Source organism: Adelges cooleyi, unplaced genomic scaffold (assembly GCF_023614345.1).
Source record: "Adelges cooleyi isolate 19-005CV unplaced genomic scaffold, UGA_ACOO_1.1 ACOO_flye_CR_arks_rails_tigmint_CR_PRNA_108, whole genome shotgun sequence".
Classification (NCBI taxonomy): Eukaryota; Metazoa; Arthropoda; class Insecta; order Hemiptera; family Adelgidae; genus Adelges; species Adelges cooleyi.
Genome location: NW_026095761.1, coordinates 1,882,322 through 1,902,119, shown reverse-complemented (window position 1 = coordinate 1,902,119; position 19,798 = coordinate 1,882,322). Strand labels below are relative to the sequence as shown.

Genomic DNA, 19,798 nt, shown 5'->3' with positions numbered 1-19,798 from the left:
AGTATATTAGTTATACGTATGAAGTTATGAGTGTAGTGCTCTTTAACTAATGATAAATAGGAAGAGTAAGTAAATTAAAATTATATAATATGTATATAAAGAATATTTTTACAATTCTTTGTGCTAAAATTGAAAAAAAAAATTAATGTCGAGAACTGGTATTATTACTTAATAATAATAAAATTATTGTATGGACTAATGGAAAGGATTTTTCACGAGTAAGTCAAATTATCAACGAAATTGTCCACTCGAAGCCAAGTGGGTAATTATTATGTGGTATATATTTATGGAAGTATTTTTTATTATTTAAACGCTTAACTAAAATTATTCAGTATTTTTATTCATTCTGTTAGGAGAAAAAAAGCTCTGGATTAAATTGTACCATTAAAGTACTTTCAAATGTGTTTAACCTCACTAAGCTTCGAGTTACTCGCAGTTTTCCGGTATGAATAATATAATAAATGCTCTTACATTTCTCCCCCACAACAGCTCTTCAAACATAAGTCTATTGTTTATGAAATAAATAACACTTCTATGTTTTGTATATTAAGCCACGCTGCTGAGGGCTTGGTATTTTATTTACAATATGTACAAAAAAGAAAACCGTATCTGTTTCCACGACTAACTGACACAACTGTGACTTCTTAGTAGGTAGGTACGTGTCCTAATACAAAGTGCTTACTAACCAAGGTAAAGCCATGCTGAGAAGATAATAAGAGATTACCATCAAACAAATGGTGGAAAAAAATTTAACCAGGATGTGTTTTCACAATTTGTGGACTTTAAACAAGCCTACCAGACCGGATCAAAGATGACATATTCAACTCCCATAAGAATAAGGGATGGAGATTAACTATGGCTTACGAGGCCAGGAAATATACCGTTATAAATGTGTGGATTGTCGTGAACCTTACAGTGTTTATAAGCGATGTGGGCAAAGAGGTAAGAATACCTCTGAATTATTTACTGTGGATGTCTACAAGAACGCATTGGCGGTGGCCACGCTGTTCGGATAGGTGTGGAAATCGTTTTGTTTGGACACACGCACACCAATCTGGGTCGTCCCCTTAGGCCCGGTAGTCGTTTAATAAGTAGTTAAGTGCGTTAAAAATCCCTAGGGAATGCAGGGCACACACGGCTCTGTTGAAATTCGAAACCCCGGGCGAGCCTTAATTTTGTTTTTACCATCTATGTACTTGGGGGAAATGCCGTCTCGGTGCTTAACCCCCCGCGCGTATAAATTCAAATGAAATATAATATTTACACTATATATATATATATATATATTATATGCAGTTAACGCTGTACATGTTTCACGAGGGACAAACCGTAATGTTTTCCGAACCGCAGTTGCTAAACTATTGCTACACTAGCGCTTGCACAATGAAAAAGGGAAAGACCATTAGGGTTTCCATGGCAATGGACAAAAATATGCACAGGAATTAAGAAAATAATTAATTGTCTTATCGCCACTCCAAAAGGAAATCGTCGAGTAGCCGATTGGGGATGCTGTAAGTTGTTTTTGACCGGTGTGTAGGACTTAATGGTACCGTTCGGTGTTATTGTAACTGTGAAAGGTAAATTATTGACCTTCATTTCTACCTTTTAAGTATAATAAAGCATGGTCATTGTAAAAAGTTCGTTATCTCATTGATATGCTGCAGTGACCCTTGGGCTCGTTTTTAACACGTGGTAGCATAATCTTTTTCTCACTGACAAGTTACATATTATTTTATGTTGTTTTGGCCAAAGCGTGACACAGGAAAATTCCTCAAGAAAAACTATTGTACGCTTTCTTTAACTTTATGGTCGTCCGGTATGAAAAATTGACTCGGGAGAGATGCTGCACTTTATCTTAATCACATAATGTAGTGCGGGCTTTAAATAACCCGTAATTAAAAAATGTTAATACCCAAAGCACTTAACACCAGAAGTTCAAGTTGTATTACAAAATACTTTGAGTGATTTTACACCAAAGATGCTTCTGAACGTTCTAACTGCTTATTATACTGTAACTGCTTCTAATTGCCTTGTCTGTAATCACTTCACACATCCATCTAGTTATCGATTCTTGTTCTATATATTGTACTGCCTAGTACACTTGCAAATCTGCAGGGAATTCAAAAGAAAAGTAAAAAAGAATCCGTGTCTATCCATAGGGATTTTGTTCCTATTTTGTTGCGGTCCATATTGTTGAGAGAAAAAAAGTATTTTCTGATTTTCTTCTACCAAGACGGTATATCTACATAATATATTATTGTAATATAATAGGGATCTTTCTTTCATTTTTCGTTTAAGGAGATTTAATGGTTTTTTTTCAAATTTCATGTTCGACAACCCCTTTGTTGTTTAGTTTGACAGCTCAGTGTTCCACTAGGAGCACTGTCGGTTGTTGCCGGGTTCTTGTTAAATCAAAACTGATGTTTAAATGTAGGCCTTAACAACAATTTTTGTTTTGAAAACTCTTCTATTACATTTGAGAGCTTAGACCAAGTCTATATTCTTTGTTTGCAATTGACGGCTCAAAGGAAGAGTATTATTACTAATCTGTTGCAAGTGCTTTAGTGCACGTCCCGACTGATAGTCGACAAGTGACCATTGTCAATAATAATATGATATAAAATCTACAGCTGAAACGTTTCGTTTAACACCACATTCGCCGTTGTCACTACAGGAATACAACTAAACGCACAGGTCCCATTGACCGATTTAATGGCTGTATCTATAAGCCTCGAGGACTTGGGCTCCGAAGTCTCTGGCTTTGTTATCGAACGAGAGCAATCTTTAATTATTTTCTATTGCTGGTCGAGGAAAAAGTCGAGAGACGTATTATTCGCTTGAGTAGGTACAAAATTATAAGATCACAATTATTGGCTTCTTGTATGTATGGCATGAAGAAGGGGTTGGGATGGGCATTAGATACGGATGAGATGGCGGTTAGATGTAAAAGGGATCTGCGAGCGAAGCAACGTAAAACAACTCTTTAATAGCATAATGTCCACTTCTTAATATTAATAATAAATTCTACTTAGATAATCTGTTTCGAGGTAACTATTTCACCTCATAAACGACTTTTCCCGATGGTATACATAAATATTTTAAAATAAGGGCTGTATAATAAAAAAAGGTATTAATATTTAATTTTATCGTTGGATGTAATTTCTATATGTTTTTCAATAATTAATATTGCTACTCAATAACGTGCAGACGTTTTCAGTTACATACAACGCAATAATTGCAAATGATATATTTTTATAGTAATTTAATACAACGCGCTGTTGTAATACGATACACAATGACGGAAATATAAAACTCATAAAACTTGTATGCGTTTTTATAGGAAAGCTTAGTAGTTTTTTTTTTCCTATATGATATAATTTTATAACTCATTGATCGCACCTTTTCCATAGTACCTACCTACTCTGTTGTTCCATTGAAAACAACCAATTAGATCTGTGAGATGATAACAATAAAGAAAACACATCTTAACCTACACTTGAAATTCCAAATATAATATTATATCAGTAAATGTAAACAAACATTTTGATTGAAATAGAATATTTTTTTAAGATAATTCGGTAGATATACAGTTTATTGCTCTGGCAATTACATTTAATTTCCACTACAATAGGCAATGAAGTGTTAAATATTGGCATTTGTAATATGTTGTTTTCAAAAATAATATATAATATAAATGTACATTTGAATTGAAAGTGTTACCATTTACCTCTGTAACTGAGTAGTTTTTATCTATTTTAAAGGAGAATGTGTGAACTATTTTTGGCCCACTAAAGATCCTTTCACGAAATATCGTGGGTCCTGACACAAAAAAAAAACACATAATAATATTATTGTAAAAACAATACCTGCTCAGATCCACTATACCATCTCAGATCCGCATCGAAGCTAATATTGGAAGACTGTGTGAACATGGACAATGATAATAATATGGCCGGACGGATTTTGCAATAATTTTGTGAGTACACGATTTGTTTCACGGTTTGCCTTGCAGGTGGTGTTCGTAGACTATTATAATAATATTATGATCATAACCAAAACCGTGTACTTATGGAATCGTTTCCATTCGTTGTACCTATACACATCATTACAGCTGTTTCGCCATTAAACGACAACTAGGTCAGCTATTATCGAAGCGTTTTGATTCCATGCGCAAGATACATACACACGCATAATGATAACATGTGTATTACATTTTTATTTTAATATATGTGTGTGCATGTTTAATACACGGCGACGTTACCGGCAGTGAAAGAAACCTTATAATAATAATAATACCAAATTGAAAAAAAAAAAATATATATAATATATTGTCCGTTTAAATGTCTAATGAGGCCGTTGCCGGTGAGTCGTCGAGTGGTGTTACGTTTCTTATTTGTCTGGTTTGTCGTCTCGATATTGTCATGTCCTCCTATTGCGTTTCGTATTACACCCGTGACCGGATAAATGGATTACCAGACGTTTCCAAGGCAAAGATTCAAATGAACAGATATTAATAATACAATATAACTAAAGGAAAATAAAAAAAAAACGTCCTATGATTGATTATCGCTCCCAATCAATTACCGTCGACCTAATTGTCCTCTCCCTCCCACACAAATCAACTCGTGTATCAAAATATAGTCTAGCTATAAAGAAAATGCAAAACTTAGAGGGCAAAGTCGGTTTCCAAATCGATATTACAATAACACACGGGTAATTTATATTGTTATTATCTCGGTGCGGTGGCACAAGCTATTATATAGCTAATGTATGTTGTTCCCAAATCAAGTGCATATTATTACACACTTTTCTACCGCAGTAGGGCAGTTATTGATTTGAAGGCAGTAAATAGATCTTCGGATGTACATCATTCCAAGTTGCTTTCTCGACTTGGCATCCAAGTTAAAACCACGCAATGGATGAAAATGTTAATTAAACGACTTGGTGAACTTATTAAAAAAAAAACCAAACCTAGCCGTTAGTTTGGACGGTATGTCATTTTTGGTCAAAATATGTGTTTTTGATAAATTATGAATGCGATTACATGTACCAGTCCCGCGGTTTTATGCGTTTAAATTATTCGCAGTTTAATTACGAAAGGTGCAAAGTACAATAGAAATTATATTTTTCGTTCAAGTTTAATCATGAATTTAAATACAGTTTAGTTTTGGTTGTACGGTTTTTTTTCTGTTGAATAATTAACAATTTTAGGTAGTTAAAAAACATATTCCCATAAAATTACAGCAGCTTTTGATTGTTAATATTATATTTTTTGCGTTGAATAAAAAACATTGGCTCGGTGTTGCAACAAAAATGAATGGGAAAAAAACATATAATTATCTAATAATTTGTGCATTGTAAAGAGTATGGGTACAACATTATTACGTTTTGTTCGCTTTCGTGCAAATAATAATATGACGTTTGTACAACTCGTTACAATATAGTTCACAGAATGTAAATCGATAACGTTTTAAACGCTATACGTGCAATGAAGTTTTGTTTTGTAGCAGTCACGCAACGCCATGCCATACAGGTATACTGCACAGGACTTATAACAGCAGTGCAATAACGTTATCATAACAATATTAATAATAATGTGTACCTTGTACATCGCATGATCGTCACATTACAGAGAACCAGATGCTTATTTATATATTTCTACCAACAAACTATATGCCCCTCCCCGAAATCAACCCTTTCGGCAGTTCTAGGTAGGACATTGTGACAATGGACTTTCGAGATTGGTTCAGTGCCCTTATGTCTTGGGAGAACACAGAAAGTAAAAAAAACACACACACGGAGCACAAGCAGAGAACAATTTTTTCCACTCGCCCCAGGCCAAGCACAAACAGTGTGAGGGGTGGCTTTTTCCCCTCCCCCGTTGAAGATGAATCGATGTGCTACCAGACACGGTCATACTTGACCCACAAATCTTTCGACGGCTCTTCCTGTGTGTGTATACAACACACACACACACACACAAGGGGTGTACACGCGAAATGTGTTTCCAATAAATTTAACCACCGCCCTCACACGGACAGTATAGTGGCAATAGGGTGTTTTTATTGCCAAGAAAAACTATTCATGTCACCAAAAAAGTAATTTCGGCACACGACGTTATTAGATGCAGCCGGATAATGTTTCGGATGGCGACGGAAAATAAATAAATAAAAGTTGATTTTTTTTTTTTAGACTAGATTTTCTAAACAATAACATATTGTCAAGTATCGAGTGGGCACATGACGCGTCTGATTAAATGAAACATGTATAAACCTTAAATAGTTATCTGTAGCTGAAGGGGGGGGGGGGTGGCTATTTATTAAGGGGTACAATATAAGCAATATTTGACCAAATGATCTGGGCACTGTCAACTAATGTTAAGGGTAAATGAAAAAAACAACGGTTAAACCATATATTTTATATATACACCGAACAATATGCTCGATTACAAGCCATTGAAAGCATGAAACAAGCAGCTCATTGGTTTCTTCGTGGAAAATATAACTAGAGGATTATAAAGGTCGGTAAAATCGATTAGAAAGGACCTAGTTTGAAAGCCGCACGAGAAGACATAACAAAGAATTTCTAAACGCACAGAAATAAGACGTATAAAAGAAACCAGATATTTGTCTATTATTAGGCTACACTGAACAGGTATTGTAAACCGAAAGACAATGAAAAACAGAGATATTAATTTTATTTCGTAGGTTTTTTTTATTATATGATTCATATTATATAAGCAGACTGTAATGACATTAGCAATGTTAAATTTCGGTAGTTTTCTTTTACGCCCAAATTCCAACGACAAAAGGAAAATAAAAAGTAATTAAATGAGTATAGTTCAAAATTGCAACATTTTAATGTTAAGTGAAATATTTCAAACATTTGAAATTTTGTACAAAAACATAATTTATAACAAATGGCAGATATACAATAAAACACGGCGTTATAAACAAGAATGCCGTTTATTTGCCTATGCTAGCGCCGTTAATTCCAATACAAAATAAATGAAAACGGCTATTAAAGTTTATACTTACACAGTACTAAAAACAAAGTATATTAAAATTAAAATGATATTCTAATATATTTTTGTACTACAATAAAAAAAATTAACTTTTGTTTAGTATTATTAAAATACAAAGTTCTCTCCCTTATATTAATTTATATTTGTTAATATTTCTAATACATTTCATTGCCAATATTTCTATAAAGAGATCATGTTTTCATATAAATATACTGTACAGTTTTTGGAATTGTATTAGTACATTAGGCCTGTTTTTAACTGGCTAGCGGATTTTAATAATATACCCACCGTTAGCTTTAGAGATGGTTTTGATTAATTTTGCCAAGCAGTATCATGTCTTGTCTAAAATACTCTAACCAGTAACAGCTAGTAGCGGTCTCAGCGAGTTCGCCAGGCTCCATCAAAGTACATTCGAATGTATTGTGACGACGAAACTTCGGGTAACTTTATTTAAATTAGACTGCACAGAGAAATTAGTAAACATCTCTGATTATTTCAATCGCCTTCGCTTGTCGGCCGGCAATTGAACTAACCAATTGCATTCATTGTCTCCAATCAAAGACGATTATATTACACAACAAATCAAAACTCACTCGGTTTCAAATGCTCTTAGGAACTCCGTCATTGTAAAACCACACCCGGTCAGCGAATGACGGTTGAACCGTAGAAATTTAAACTCCACTAAGGTACTTTATACTTTTGCTAAACGACTTAAGGTATTTCGTGTTAACGTGTAGGTTAACTTAAAAGTTCCCAAGGTTGTCGTGGCATAGCTGTTGTCCTTGTCTGGGTCAGGGTGGGTTTATATAATGTACTACAATAATAATAAGTAGGTACCTATATTATGACCATTAAATCGTGACGTTTGCGAATGTGTTATTTTTTTTACATTAGTGGGGATCTACATTAGTGCAAATAGTCGGCCGGATTACAACCTCCCGCTGAGGGGTAAGGCAAACCGAATAATAAATAAGGGAAACCCGAGGGTTGTAAAGTTTGCCGGAAACTTTGTTCCGGGTCGCCTATTATTGAATTACCGGATGATGTACGATTGGTGGGAACGGCGTGCAGATCACCGAGATAACGTGCGCGGTTTTCAACTATTTGGCTCTCACTTAATTTTCAAAATTCAATAACGCCCAGAGAAAACTTTCCCGAAAAATTCGCGCTTGGACCACCACTCGGCAAACAGCTTTGCGGTAGTCCCATCACGTGCACGGATTAGCGCACAGAACACAATATTTATCATAAAAACATCAACGACAATAAATTTTAGTAAACCCACTCTATCATGACGTGTCATTCCTAATATCTACATTCCCACTGCTATCTTATCAACTAGGTTTTAATTACAACTATTTATTTGTCGGTGTGTCATTTGGTTTGCCACGGCCTGTGCAATGAGTAATGATAGTTTCAATCACTGAATAATACAATACTACAGAACACGGATTGGCCTAAGCTTGTTCCAAACTTCCGTGTACAATATAATATAATGGTAGACTTTCTGAACAGCGTACAAAATAGTTCCTATGTCAAACTTGAGGCGGGGGTTCAAACACACGTGGTTCGTTAATAATAATACTTAACTTTGTACTTGAACTCAAAATAGATCAAGCGTACAAAATATAAGCACACGATAGTATTATTTAACAGTATAGTACACATTTGTATATTGAAATCACTACAACGTAATAATAATATGTCAATAAAACACTCGGAAGACTATATAATAAAATTATATATATATATATATATATATTAACAAGCAGGTGTTACAACATGCTTAAGATTTCATACACTTCTTAAGCAACGAAAAGATAATAACGTTATGAGTGAATGTCTGAGTGTTATAAATCTCGATCCTATCTATTTATCGATTCAATTTTTTTATTCGATCATTAAAATATAATACACCTAATAAGGATTGTATTTTAAATTTGTCTAGCAATAATATTTCAGCCGGTAAAAAATCCCAAGTACCGTTTGAGTACCTCGACAACAGCTTATTATACTATAATAATAATGAAAGTAAAGGTCTCAAACAAATTTTTGAATAAATTTCTTGTGCAAAACACCATAGCTTAGGTTAGGCTGGGTTATAAAGTCATAAAAATCATTATTTATTATTATTTAAATTATATCCCATTGCACCGGTGGTGCGTCATTTTGCGGCAAATCATGTCACACCGACTGTCCCTTATTTTATACATTATACTATGCATTTGAATGTACATACTTATAAAGAGGACATAATATAGGGCTGTCGTGAGATTTATTTGTATCTTTATTATCTATGTGTAATTGTGCGAGTCTGGTTTCTATTTTTGTTTTATGCTAAGCTTTATAATACAATAATAATAGTACATCTTTATAGTTTTTGCACCAGCCCATAGATCTTTTTTTGCAGACAAGTAATGGCCAACAAACCTGATGTACTTGTTTACCACAAGTTTGCGATACGATCATTAATTCTAAGACATTTAATTTAGTTTAGATTTATTTTTTTTTTTTTATCGTAGGATTCGGGCAACTTTCTATCCAAGTCAAATGGACCGAACATAAGTGTGTTTTTCAGTAACCGTCTTAGGAAAAAAAAAACTGAAAGGATTTATGCGAAAACAAAAAGGTTATACCAATGCTAACTAGAGCTAAGAATGGATTTATCTATGGAAAACTTTTGTAATTTCAACGAAATCGACCGAACCGTTCAAATTGACGACGAAACTTCAACGGATGATCCGATAAAGAACTTATAAGTATGTATATTATATAATCGTTTTATCTGTAGTTTGTAAAGGAATTAATATCCATTACTTATTGGGATTTTCAGCGACTTATCGCATGATAAATTGACACAAATGTTTTTTTTTATTTTAAGAAACTACTTTTGAAAGGTTAACATACTTTTGAAAACTACATCGATACACAAACCAAATGTCGCACATGTCTCTAAGCTTAAGCAAGAGCAAGATAACTGTTAAGTGTTGTCGTTATAACATTATAATTAAATTTTGTAAAATGACAATCTGAATATACCTCGAAAATTGTACTGTATTTCGTTGGTATTCATTTTTTAGTTCAAAAAGTGTAGTGTGTATTTTATACAATATTAGAGGTTGTTTTTATTTTTCAAAATAATTTTTTTAATTTTAAAATAGCTAGTGTGGCAACGGGATGTCCACCGGAGAGCTTTTCCTGTTCGTTTTCATTACTTTTTACAACCACTTTTATCTTTGTTCACAATCGATGAGGATAACCGTTTGTTAAACGCATGAACGGTTCTTGCTCAATAATCCTCCACACAATAACATTGTGCACAATAAATAAAAATGTCAGACGAAAAAAAAAACACTTTAAACAAATACCTACCGTGTATAACAAAAATGCCTTTTTAATTTTGTTTTAAATCTACTATGTAGAGCCTCAAGGCGAGCTGACCTGACCGTGTAGGTAAGACACAGCACACTATTCAATACTGTTACAGAAGACAATTTTAAATTTACAATACAAACAGTTTTATTTAATTGGTGTTGTGAATTTGTGGCAATTTCAATACATTATATTATGTGTACGGTATCAATATTCTGAAAGGGAAAATAAAATTGTACAATTTACAGCATTTGACAGTCAAAACAGCTGTTATACTTAGTGTGAAAAAAAAATACACTGAATTAAAATTATGCGCTTTGGGTTTTTCGTTTTTCTTTAATGATAAAAAAATCGCTTTAGGGCGATTCTATCTTGACGCACCTCGACCTTGTGTGCAAAAGAGATTACAATGAGGATTAAGAAGGAAATAACACTTTATCCCTCGCCTAATAATAATCAGTACAATGTCTTGCCAGGTCTTATCTTGTAAGATTGCGAACCTCGTGTGACAACACAGTAATGACGTTAATGCCTGCGCGATGGGTATATTTGTACTACTACTATTTTTTTTTTTTATATTATTGCGTTTAAAACAGAGTTCTTAATTAATTATGCAACCACGGTGTGGTTTAATGTGTACACGCGCTGCTTTTAAGTGAACACACACAACGTTACATAATAACGGATTAGGCAATTTTTAAATTCAAACAAAAAAAGGAACAAACGAATGTCCTCTACTACTTTGGGCTTTTTTAAAGGCGACTTATAAGTTGAAGACATAAATACATTCTGAGAGAACAGTCTTGCTATTGCAATTGTGTTTTTGTATAGCTATTATAAATTAGTGTATGGCGGCTTTATATCTCAATACAAGTATAAAATATAGTATCACTTATACACTATCATTTATAGATTTTTTTATTCGCTGTACGCTCAATCACTTCGTTAGATCTCCACAAAGTGTTTATTCGTTTAGAAAATGGCTCATTGTCGAAGGTAACAGTGTTTTTCAATTCATCGCCGTCTCCGTGTTGATTGAGCCGTTAAATGAGAAGCCCGATATTATTTAAATGTCTTTAATTTCGTTTCAAGTCCGAACAAACAACCGGTGGCTGATTAAAGAGCTATCTGCACCCCACAAACAGTTTCCAAACACTTGACAGCTAGTAATTTGCATACATTTTAATTTTTGATCATTGCGGGAAAATAGTTTTCAAACGGAAGACAATAATTACTATAATCATAATAAACCAACCTACACTGTTATTTTGTACAAATTAAACAAAAAAAAAACACACACAGCTATTAATAGTTATAATTAATTGTATACTATGATACAGATTGTAGTTTGAACGAGTGTATTCATTCGAATGGTGACGAATGCAAACAATAAGATTATTTCATCCAAACAAATCACTTTTATAATAATTATTATTGCTGTAATCAGTTTTTGTTGAAGATGTACATAAAGCGCTCGAAATGACTTAACATAATATTGTAATCATTTATACTTAGCCTAATGATTACAAAGACAATACTATTGTTATTGCTTGCTACTATTCCACACGAGTGGCAGTTTTAAACCGATCAAAATACATTTTTTTGTATCTTCTTGTGGAAGATAGGGTACAATTCATTTTTTATTTTTGTTCATAATTAATTACTAGATGAAATGTACATATTGTTATCTTTTGACGTTAATATATAAAAATGTATTAATATTTAAGACACAATAGGTAGATCTCACGTATAATAGGAAGCGGCCGTACGACTGGGATTATTATGATAATTGCCGTTTGTGGATATGCTGTTGTATTGATTGAACAATGAAATTATTTTATCTATAGAAAAAACGCTAGCAGTTGTGCAAATGAATATTTAATCATTAACTGCAACGGCTTCCAATATTTTCGATGGAAACCTTATTAAACCTGTGTGTAATTTGTCGTTTTAGCCTATACTCCATCTGGATCTGAGAGTCCAGAATTGTGTTCCCATGTAGCTAAACCTTAAGTTCGATCCTTAAGTGTTGTTTGGGTATATTTCAACAGGCACGCCAAACAGTACTAAGCCTTAACTGATCTTTCTCGACGTCAATATTGCTGTCGAATAGTCGGCTGACAAGTTTTCGGTAAAAGTGTGTTTCTGAAGTCAATTAGGTTCGGTTTACGTTGAAACCAAGTCTAGGGGAAGAGAGAGGGGAGGTAGTGGATAGGAGATTGACAATGAAACGGGTATACTATACAGGATGGTTCATTTATCACGGGCCACTCAATATCTGATAGGGTTTAATAAGAAATTAAAATGTTTTTTTTCTTATTGTTTTTGTACAATGAGATCTCAATTTTTCACAATTTTGTTTTTTGTTTTAACCACCCTCCGTACTTAGTTTTTTTGATAGAAACTTTTGAAACTTAAATGGTAACGCAAACATTTCATTGACTTTTTAAATTGAGAATAATGTACTAAAAATGCTGACTGGTCGATAACCAGTTTTGGATAACTACTTTTGAAGTTAATGAAGTTTCAAGTTTAGGGCAGGAGGAAAGGTGGAGTGTGGTATTGACCGCCGTGCTGTGTATTGTGATAGTTCATGCATCAAATTGGAGGATACTGTGCGTGCATGTACAAACCCATGGCCGAGCCATAATAATTCTATTATATTGCAATTATTGGACGACCGACGACGAGCGATGGTCGGTCGTGGTCGTTGTTGATAATATTGTAACAATATAATTATTATTACACTGTCGCGGCAGATTGGACGAATAAGAAATAATATTCGTACATAGTAAAATATGAATTATATTATTATGCGCGATACTACTTTAATGCCAGCACACTATTATTATTATTATTTGTAACACAATAATTGCCGCGATAAAGCAATTGGCCCCTGTAGATAACGGCGAGAATGAAATTGGTTTTTTAAAAAACCTCTCCAAGTCAGTGCGTTAACGTCGGTCATCCCGTCCGCACACTGTCCAGTACGTAACCCGTCCAGAGTTGGCCCGATCGTCGGATTTGCATCGGGATAGCAACGCATATTCCGTGCCACGCTTTCATGCGCTCGCGGCGAGCAGCTCGACGAGTGTTTGTTGTGCGCGCCGTCGCTTGTCGTGGCCGTCGTAAATCTTCGGGCTTAAACCATGTAAACGAGTGGCGCGCAAACGGACGAAAAACCGCGAGTGACGCGCTCACGCCCACCACCCGTACGGCCGGTGCCGCAGCCGCGTCGGGTATAAATTATGCCACCGGTTTGACAGCACCAATCCACCAAACACAGTCCGTCAGCGGCACAGTACCGGCGTCGCATGTCTGATTCCGGCCAAACGGACCGCGGTACCAGCGTGAACGGATCGGCCGCATCCGACGTTTTGCGACATATTGCGTTGGCGTCGCCGTGGACGCTGCAAGCCGGCGCGCCGGAACAGCCGCCGCCGCCGCGCCCACACCGTTGCTGTTCCCGGGCACGGCCAAGGCTCCGGACTCCCGGCCGCCGCCGCTGTTCCCGGGAACCACTACATGTCGACCCCAGCCGCCGACCATTCCTTGTGGCCATGCCGCCAAACGGTTCGGCTTCTTCGACAAACCCGCCGGCCGGCAGTACCTAGCCGCTTTTGTCGGTAAGTAACCCGTCGACCCATCGACATCTGCCTGTGGTTTACGGTTTCGAACCCATCGAGTACACAATTATTATTGGTAGAACAATGTTTAAAATACATTTCAGTCCCCCTTTTAAAATGATAAAATGAAAAATATACTCAATTATAAAATATAGCCGAGGCTTTAATTGTATTAGGCAATGCTTTAGAAACATAATACACATTAGTATGTCGTAGTTTGATAGTTAATTATTTATAGACGGCGGAGTTTGTGTTTTCTTATTGGAAACCGACCGGATTTGGGGCCGTCTTACGTGCTTAATGCTCTGTACAGGAATATAATATATCGTCCGAATGCATTGCCCTGACCCGGCAACGAACACGGCAAACTATAATATTTCATAAATCAAAAGTTTATACATGTATTTTTTTTGCCCGGGACCCTTTCCGCCGGGGTCGTGGAAAACACGGACCCGAGTGGGGAAATTCCATTAACCCGTTACAAGTTAATGGCGCGGCGGTCACACACAAAAGGCAGTCTTTGCTCGAACGCTCAAGCCCATTGACGTCCCGTCGTTCCCAGCACACGGCGCGTTTCACACGCACACTTAAATAAAAGGAAAATGTATATATGAAACAATTTTCAACCCAACTTGGCCGTTACAAAAATAATTATAGTCATTTGCACGTTTTTATCCAGACCGGAAAAAGTAATTTTTTTTAAATCAAGAATAAATTAAAAAAAAACCTTAATTGCCATTAATGTTAGTTATCCCGGTCTAAGTACCGAGTTGAAGGGCCGTTTACAGTTGAAAACAATTTTCACAGTAAATATTGTCGGCAGAACTAATTTTCTCTAACCCGTCTGGATGTCATTAGGATTTTTCCCCTTAAAATAATATTCTAAATTATAGATTTTCATTTTTCACTTTTGCATTATTACACACTAAAATCTGAACCCTATTTTGGAGTAAGTCAGCTAAATCATCTCTCTCAACATTTAGTTAAATTCGTCAATTCCATAAACCTGCATGTCTTAATTGTCTCTGATTTTCCTGCCTAATTAGTTACTGCCATAATAGTAATAAACTTACTATGATAATATTTTCTGTCCGTTCGGTAATCATTCAACTGTGTCCGCTTAACTTCTGCCAAGTCTTTTAATGTTTCCATTATTCTGAAACACAATAATAATACTTTTTTTAAAATATTTATCTAGCTGGTTTATGTATAAGTCTAGTCAATTAAATCAATTTCACAGTAACTCTTGTTGAGTCGTTTTCAGAACTAAAATAACTGGTCACAAGATTCATTAATCTCTCATAACTCGGGTCATATATTGTTAGCATAGAGTGGCAAGTGTAAATTGTGTAACAAATAACATAATACAGCAACCATCTTCTGGACAGCTATAAACTAATTTAGCCTATCAAACCAACTGCACGCGCGTCCTTCGACTAAATTTCATTGGACAGTCTGAAACGTGATGTAAATACTATTTTGAATCTAAAATTCAAACGACCAATAAAGTTAAATTTAATAGAAACTAATTTATGTTAAATTCTAAACATGTAGAAAAAGCATTTGTAGTAAAATATACAAAACAAATTAGACGAATATCAGTTTTAATTTTTAAAAAAAAAACCTGCGGCTAAAGGAATGGTATTAATTTTTTTTTTTTTTTTGCTATTAAACTTGTGTTGTAGTATAGCACGTCATGTCGAGTGGTCCGTTTTTTGTCTTATCAAAATGTATAATTATTTAAGTATTTGATTTAGTAGCAAGAATTCAATAATCATTTTAACGATAGAACTCTTTATTGCAATGTCTGCAATTACATACAAACGGAAACTATAACTTATTTTATTTAATAAAATAATTGTATTGATGCCAAAACAATTATCCGTCTGAATAATACTCTACGCTGTATTTTTTAATGAAAATCTGATTGCCTAATTAAAATTGATTTTATATTTTGTAAAACATTTTTTTTTTCTAAATTAATAATTTGTTTTTTATCTTTAATAATTTAACTTTTGTATTGACCAGATATAATTAGTTCAATTATGGATTATTTGTATATTTTTTCAATCGCTGAGATGTTACAAAAAATGTACTTTACATTCAATCAATTTTTCTTTAAGTTGTTTGTTCAAATTGTTTGTTTAGCTTGATTTAATGGCGTTAAAAATATAAACATTATATTATTATCATCAACTTGCCTAGCTTTAGTAATTGCTATTACTTATTTTTTTTTAAGTTGTTAAAATTAATTTAACTACAAAACTTTAATATTGGAGGTATAAATTGACAGTTTTAAGATATCTGGAAAAGTGAAGTACTCTCGTTTCTAATTAGTAGTAAATAATTACTATTAACTTATAAAAAAAAACTCATGTACATTTTTTACAACACAATAATATGTACTAGTTTGTGTAATTCTATTACAACTTTGTAGAAAATAAGATAAAATAGAATTTAGGTTTAGACTTTTGTGAGTGTTAATTTTCTTAGCATTTTGTATATCAATTGAGGTTTGAATATGAAAGAAATTATTGTTGTAATGACTGAATGTGTGGGGAATTTTGAAGAATAGTCAAGGTTAGGTTAGTTTATGTTCGGCTAGACACAAGGAATAAATTGTTTCACATGCCGTTTAACTGTTTGCCAGTGGCCGAATTATTTTCAAAATATCTTAACTTAGGTAAACCTAGCCTAATAAATTGGAGAAAACGGTACTATAAACATATAGTAGTATATAACTATAGAACATATGGAAAATAAAAAAATTGTTTATTGAAGTCCAGAAAAAAAAGAGAAAATGGAAACCCAAGTTAACATTAGCCTCTTACCTGACTAAGTCATTTAAAATATTAGATTTTATTAATTTTATAATGTACTATACTTAAAATTTAAATTTTAACTATTCAAGCCTTAGGGGGTGGTTTCGGTTCTGGTTCCAAATAAGGTTTTAGAAAAAACTAAATTACATGTTTTTAAATCCGTATCGAAAATATTTTTAAACAGTGGAAAATAAGATTCTGGTTCGACTATTCTAAGTTTTTAAATAAAGCGTTCAGGTGGTTTAAATCATAAATAAATCAAATTATACAGAGAGCCCAATTTTAATAAGTATTACTTGTTTTAATCAATTCGGTTAGGTCTAGCTCAATTTCTTCTGCATTTTTGTAACTAATATACTTATTGTATTGTATTTTTTTGTGTCAGCTAATACAATTCATTGCGTGCACGTGTGTGTAATGTGTTGTCTAACCAAACGGCGCGGCGTCGATTTAACAAAATATTTTACCTTTTCTTTGTTGTGTATCACAACACTCGTGTACATTGTACTTGAAGATCATGTCTTTGTTATAAGCAATGAACATTTAAGAGGTACCTAGCTATTAAACATGTTACATAACCGGTTAACACTGTAAAACTTTGAAACGGCAAAGGCTGTGATTGGGGTGAATTTAAATTGTAAGTTTTGAAAACTTACAAATTGATGGCTAAAGATAATAAGATTAGCTATGTAGTATCAGCGTAGAGGTTATGATGAGCAAGGCTGGTTAAGATATCGTTAATAAGTTTAAGATAATTTTAAGTTTTCAACCAATCTAGGTATAATTAATGAAATTAATTATAATAAATATAATTATTTAAAACCGAAGATAAATTTATCGTTAAACTATTTATTTTCTTGTATATAAACTTTGGCTAACTCAAGTAAACATCAATGTTTAACTTAGTTAAGTTAATTGATCATGTAGTAAAAGTTAAACTTGTAACTCATTCGTTATTATTTAGTTTTTATTTATTTTACAGCTTCGTTGTCGGTGATGATGGCCGGCACGTCGATGGGATGGCCTTCGCCGGTGTTGGCTAAATTGGCCAGCGGCCAGCTGACAATGGAGACGACCAACGAACAGGAGTCGTGGATGATCGCGTTCCTGGAGCTAGGCAACTTGGTGTCGCCGCTGCCGGTCGGCATACTTGTGGACACTGTCGGGCGCAAACCGTGTCTGTTGATGTGCGGTCCGCTGTACATAATCAGTTGGCTGATGGTGTTGGTCGGCAGGTCGATCACCGCCCTATACTGGGTGCGGCTATTGCAGGGCGCGTGCATAGGTGTCATCACCACGGTGGTGCCCATTTACATCAGCGAGATAGCCGGAGACAACATTCGAGGCGCCCTGAGTACATTCTTTAACGGTATGCTGAACGCCGGCATACTGTACGTATACTGTATCGGACCGCTTGTGTCCTACGAATACCTCACTTACTACTCCATACTGATACCGGTCGTGTTCCTGGCCACTTGCATGTGGATCCCCGAGTCACCGTACTACTACGTACTCAGGGGCGACGACAAAAAGGCGCACGAGGCGCTGGCGTGGCTGCAGGGCGACGTCGAGCCGGACATGGTGGCCAAGGAGCTGTTGCACATCAAGGGCGAGGCGAACAAGCAGCTGAAGAACAAGGGTACGGTGACCGACCTGTTCGGTTCGGGGGTGAGCCGCAAGGCGTTCCTGATCGTGCAGATCGTCGCCCTGGCCGACGTGCTGTCCGGCATGACCACCGTGCTGGCATACGCGTCGTCCACGTTCGCGCACGCCGACACCGTGGACTCGCTGTCCCCGGACCAGTTCACCATGCTGCTGGGCGTGCTGATATTCCTCACCACATTCGTCACCGGCTATCTTGTCGACAAGCTGGGACGCCGGCCGCTGTTGTTGTTCTCGTGTTTCGGGTGCGGCACGTTCGAACTCATCACCGGACTGTACTACTACAAGAGCTGGGGCAGCATGGACTCGCTGGGCGCGTGGATACCGTTCACGGCCATCGGCTCGTTCGCCGTCATCTACTCCATTGGCCTGGGGCCGCTGGTGCCCACCCTGCAGGGCGAGATGTTCCCGTCCAACGTGCGCGGGTTGGCCAGCGCCATCACGTCCATCACCCTGACCGTCATATCGTTCGTGGGCCTCAAAACGTACCAGCTGGTCACCGACAAGTGGGGCATACACGTCAACTACTTCATGTACGGCTCCGGGTGCCTGGTCACGTTCGTGTTGATCTATTTGTTTTTGCCCGAGACCAAGGGCAAGACGTTTGTCGAAATACAGGACGAGATCAGCAACATCAAACGGCCGCCCAACCGGCGGATCACTACCGGCCCGGACGCCTCTCGAGTATAAACAGTCGACGACATTGAACATTCTGTATAAATCCAACCCCCCCCCCCCACCCACCATAAACCCTCATACATAATATTGTATATGTACTGTACATAATATGGTAGTTGGCCGGCGACTTAGCGAAACAACGTTGTGGCGTGCGTGCAAAGTCGTTAATTGACGTTTTACCAGAGGCCTAGGATTTCCGAAAGCTCTTGATTGGCATTTCCCAAAGGCGCACATGCGACGAGGACGGTATAATCCGGCAAAACCAAGAAACACCCCTCTCGGACACCATAATCAATCGAGGACAACAATACAAGTGACACGCGTCGAATATACTCGAACAATTCACCAGTGTTTTAACCATATATATTTTAAGTCGTTAGGAACAAATAAAATGTAATTAAACAGTATGTAATAATATTTTATATATAAACCTATATACATATTGTTATAAAGTAATTTTTTTTATATTGTAAATACCGAATAGTGTTAGACATAATATTAATAAAAAAAAAAATATATTTGCGATACAAACAATTTTTATAAATTATTTTTTATTTTTACAATAACCAAATGTTTAGTTCAGAATACCAGTCCTATTCCAACCGTTATTTAAT

The 19,798-nt window shown here is 35.6% G+C and overlaps 2 protein-coding genes across 3 annotated transcripts in view; one reads left to right on the top strand and one right to left on the bottom strand.

Annotated features, from left to right (window-relative positions):
• The window catches only part of LOC126839088 (uncharacterized), a 121,154-nt gene that overhangs the window by 63,634 nt on the left and 37,722 nt on the right, over window positions 1–19,798 (bottom strand). For both annotated transcript variants that reach the window (XM_050574081.1, XM_050574093.1), the window contains exon 4: window positions 15,096–15,178. The gene's annotated coding sequence lies outside the window, so the exon portion shown is untranslated. The remainder of the gene's footprint in view (window positions 1–15,095; window positions 15,179–19,798) is intronic.
• On the top strand, window positions 13,725–19,728 carry LOC126840272 (facilitated trehalose transporter Tret1-2 homolog; the record flags this gene model as incomplete). The annotated part of the gene is made up of 2 exons (XM_050575913.1): window positions 13,725–14,022; window positions 17,827–19,728. Coding segments are annotated over 2 exons (1,668 nt in total), but the record flags the coding sequence as incomplete, so codon positions are not given.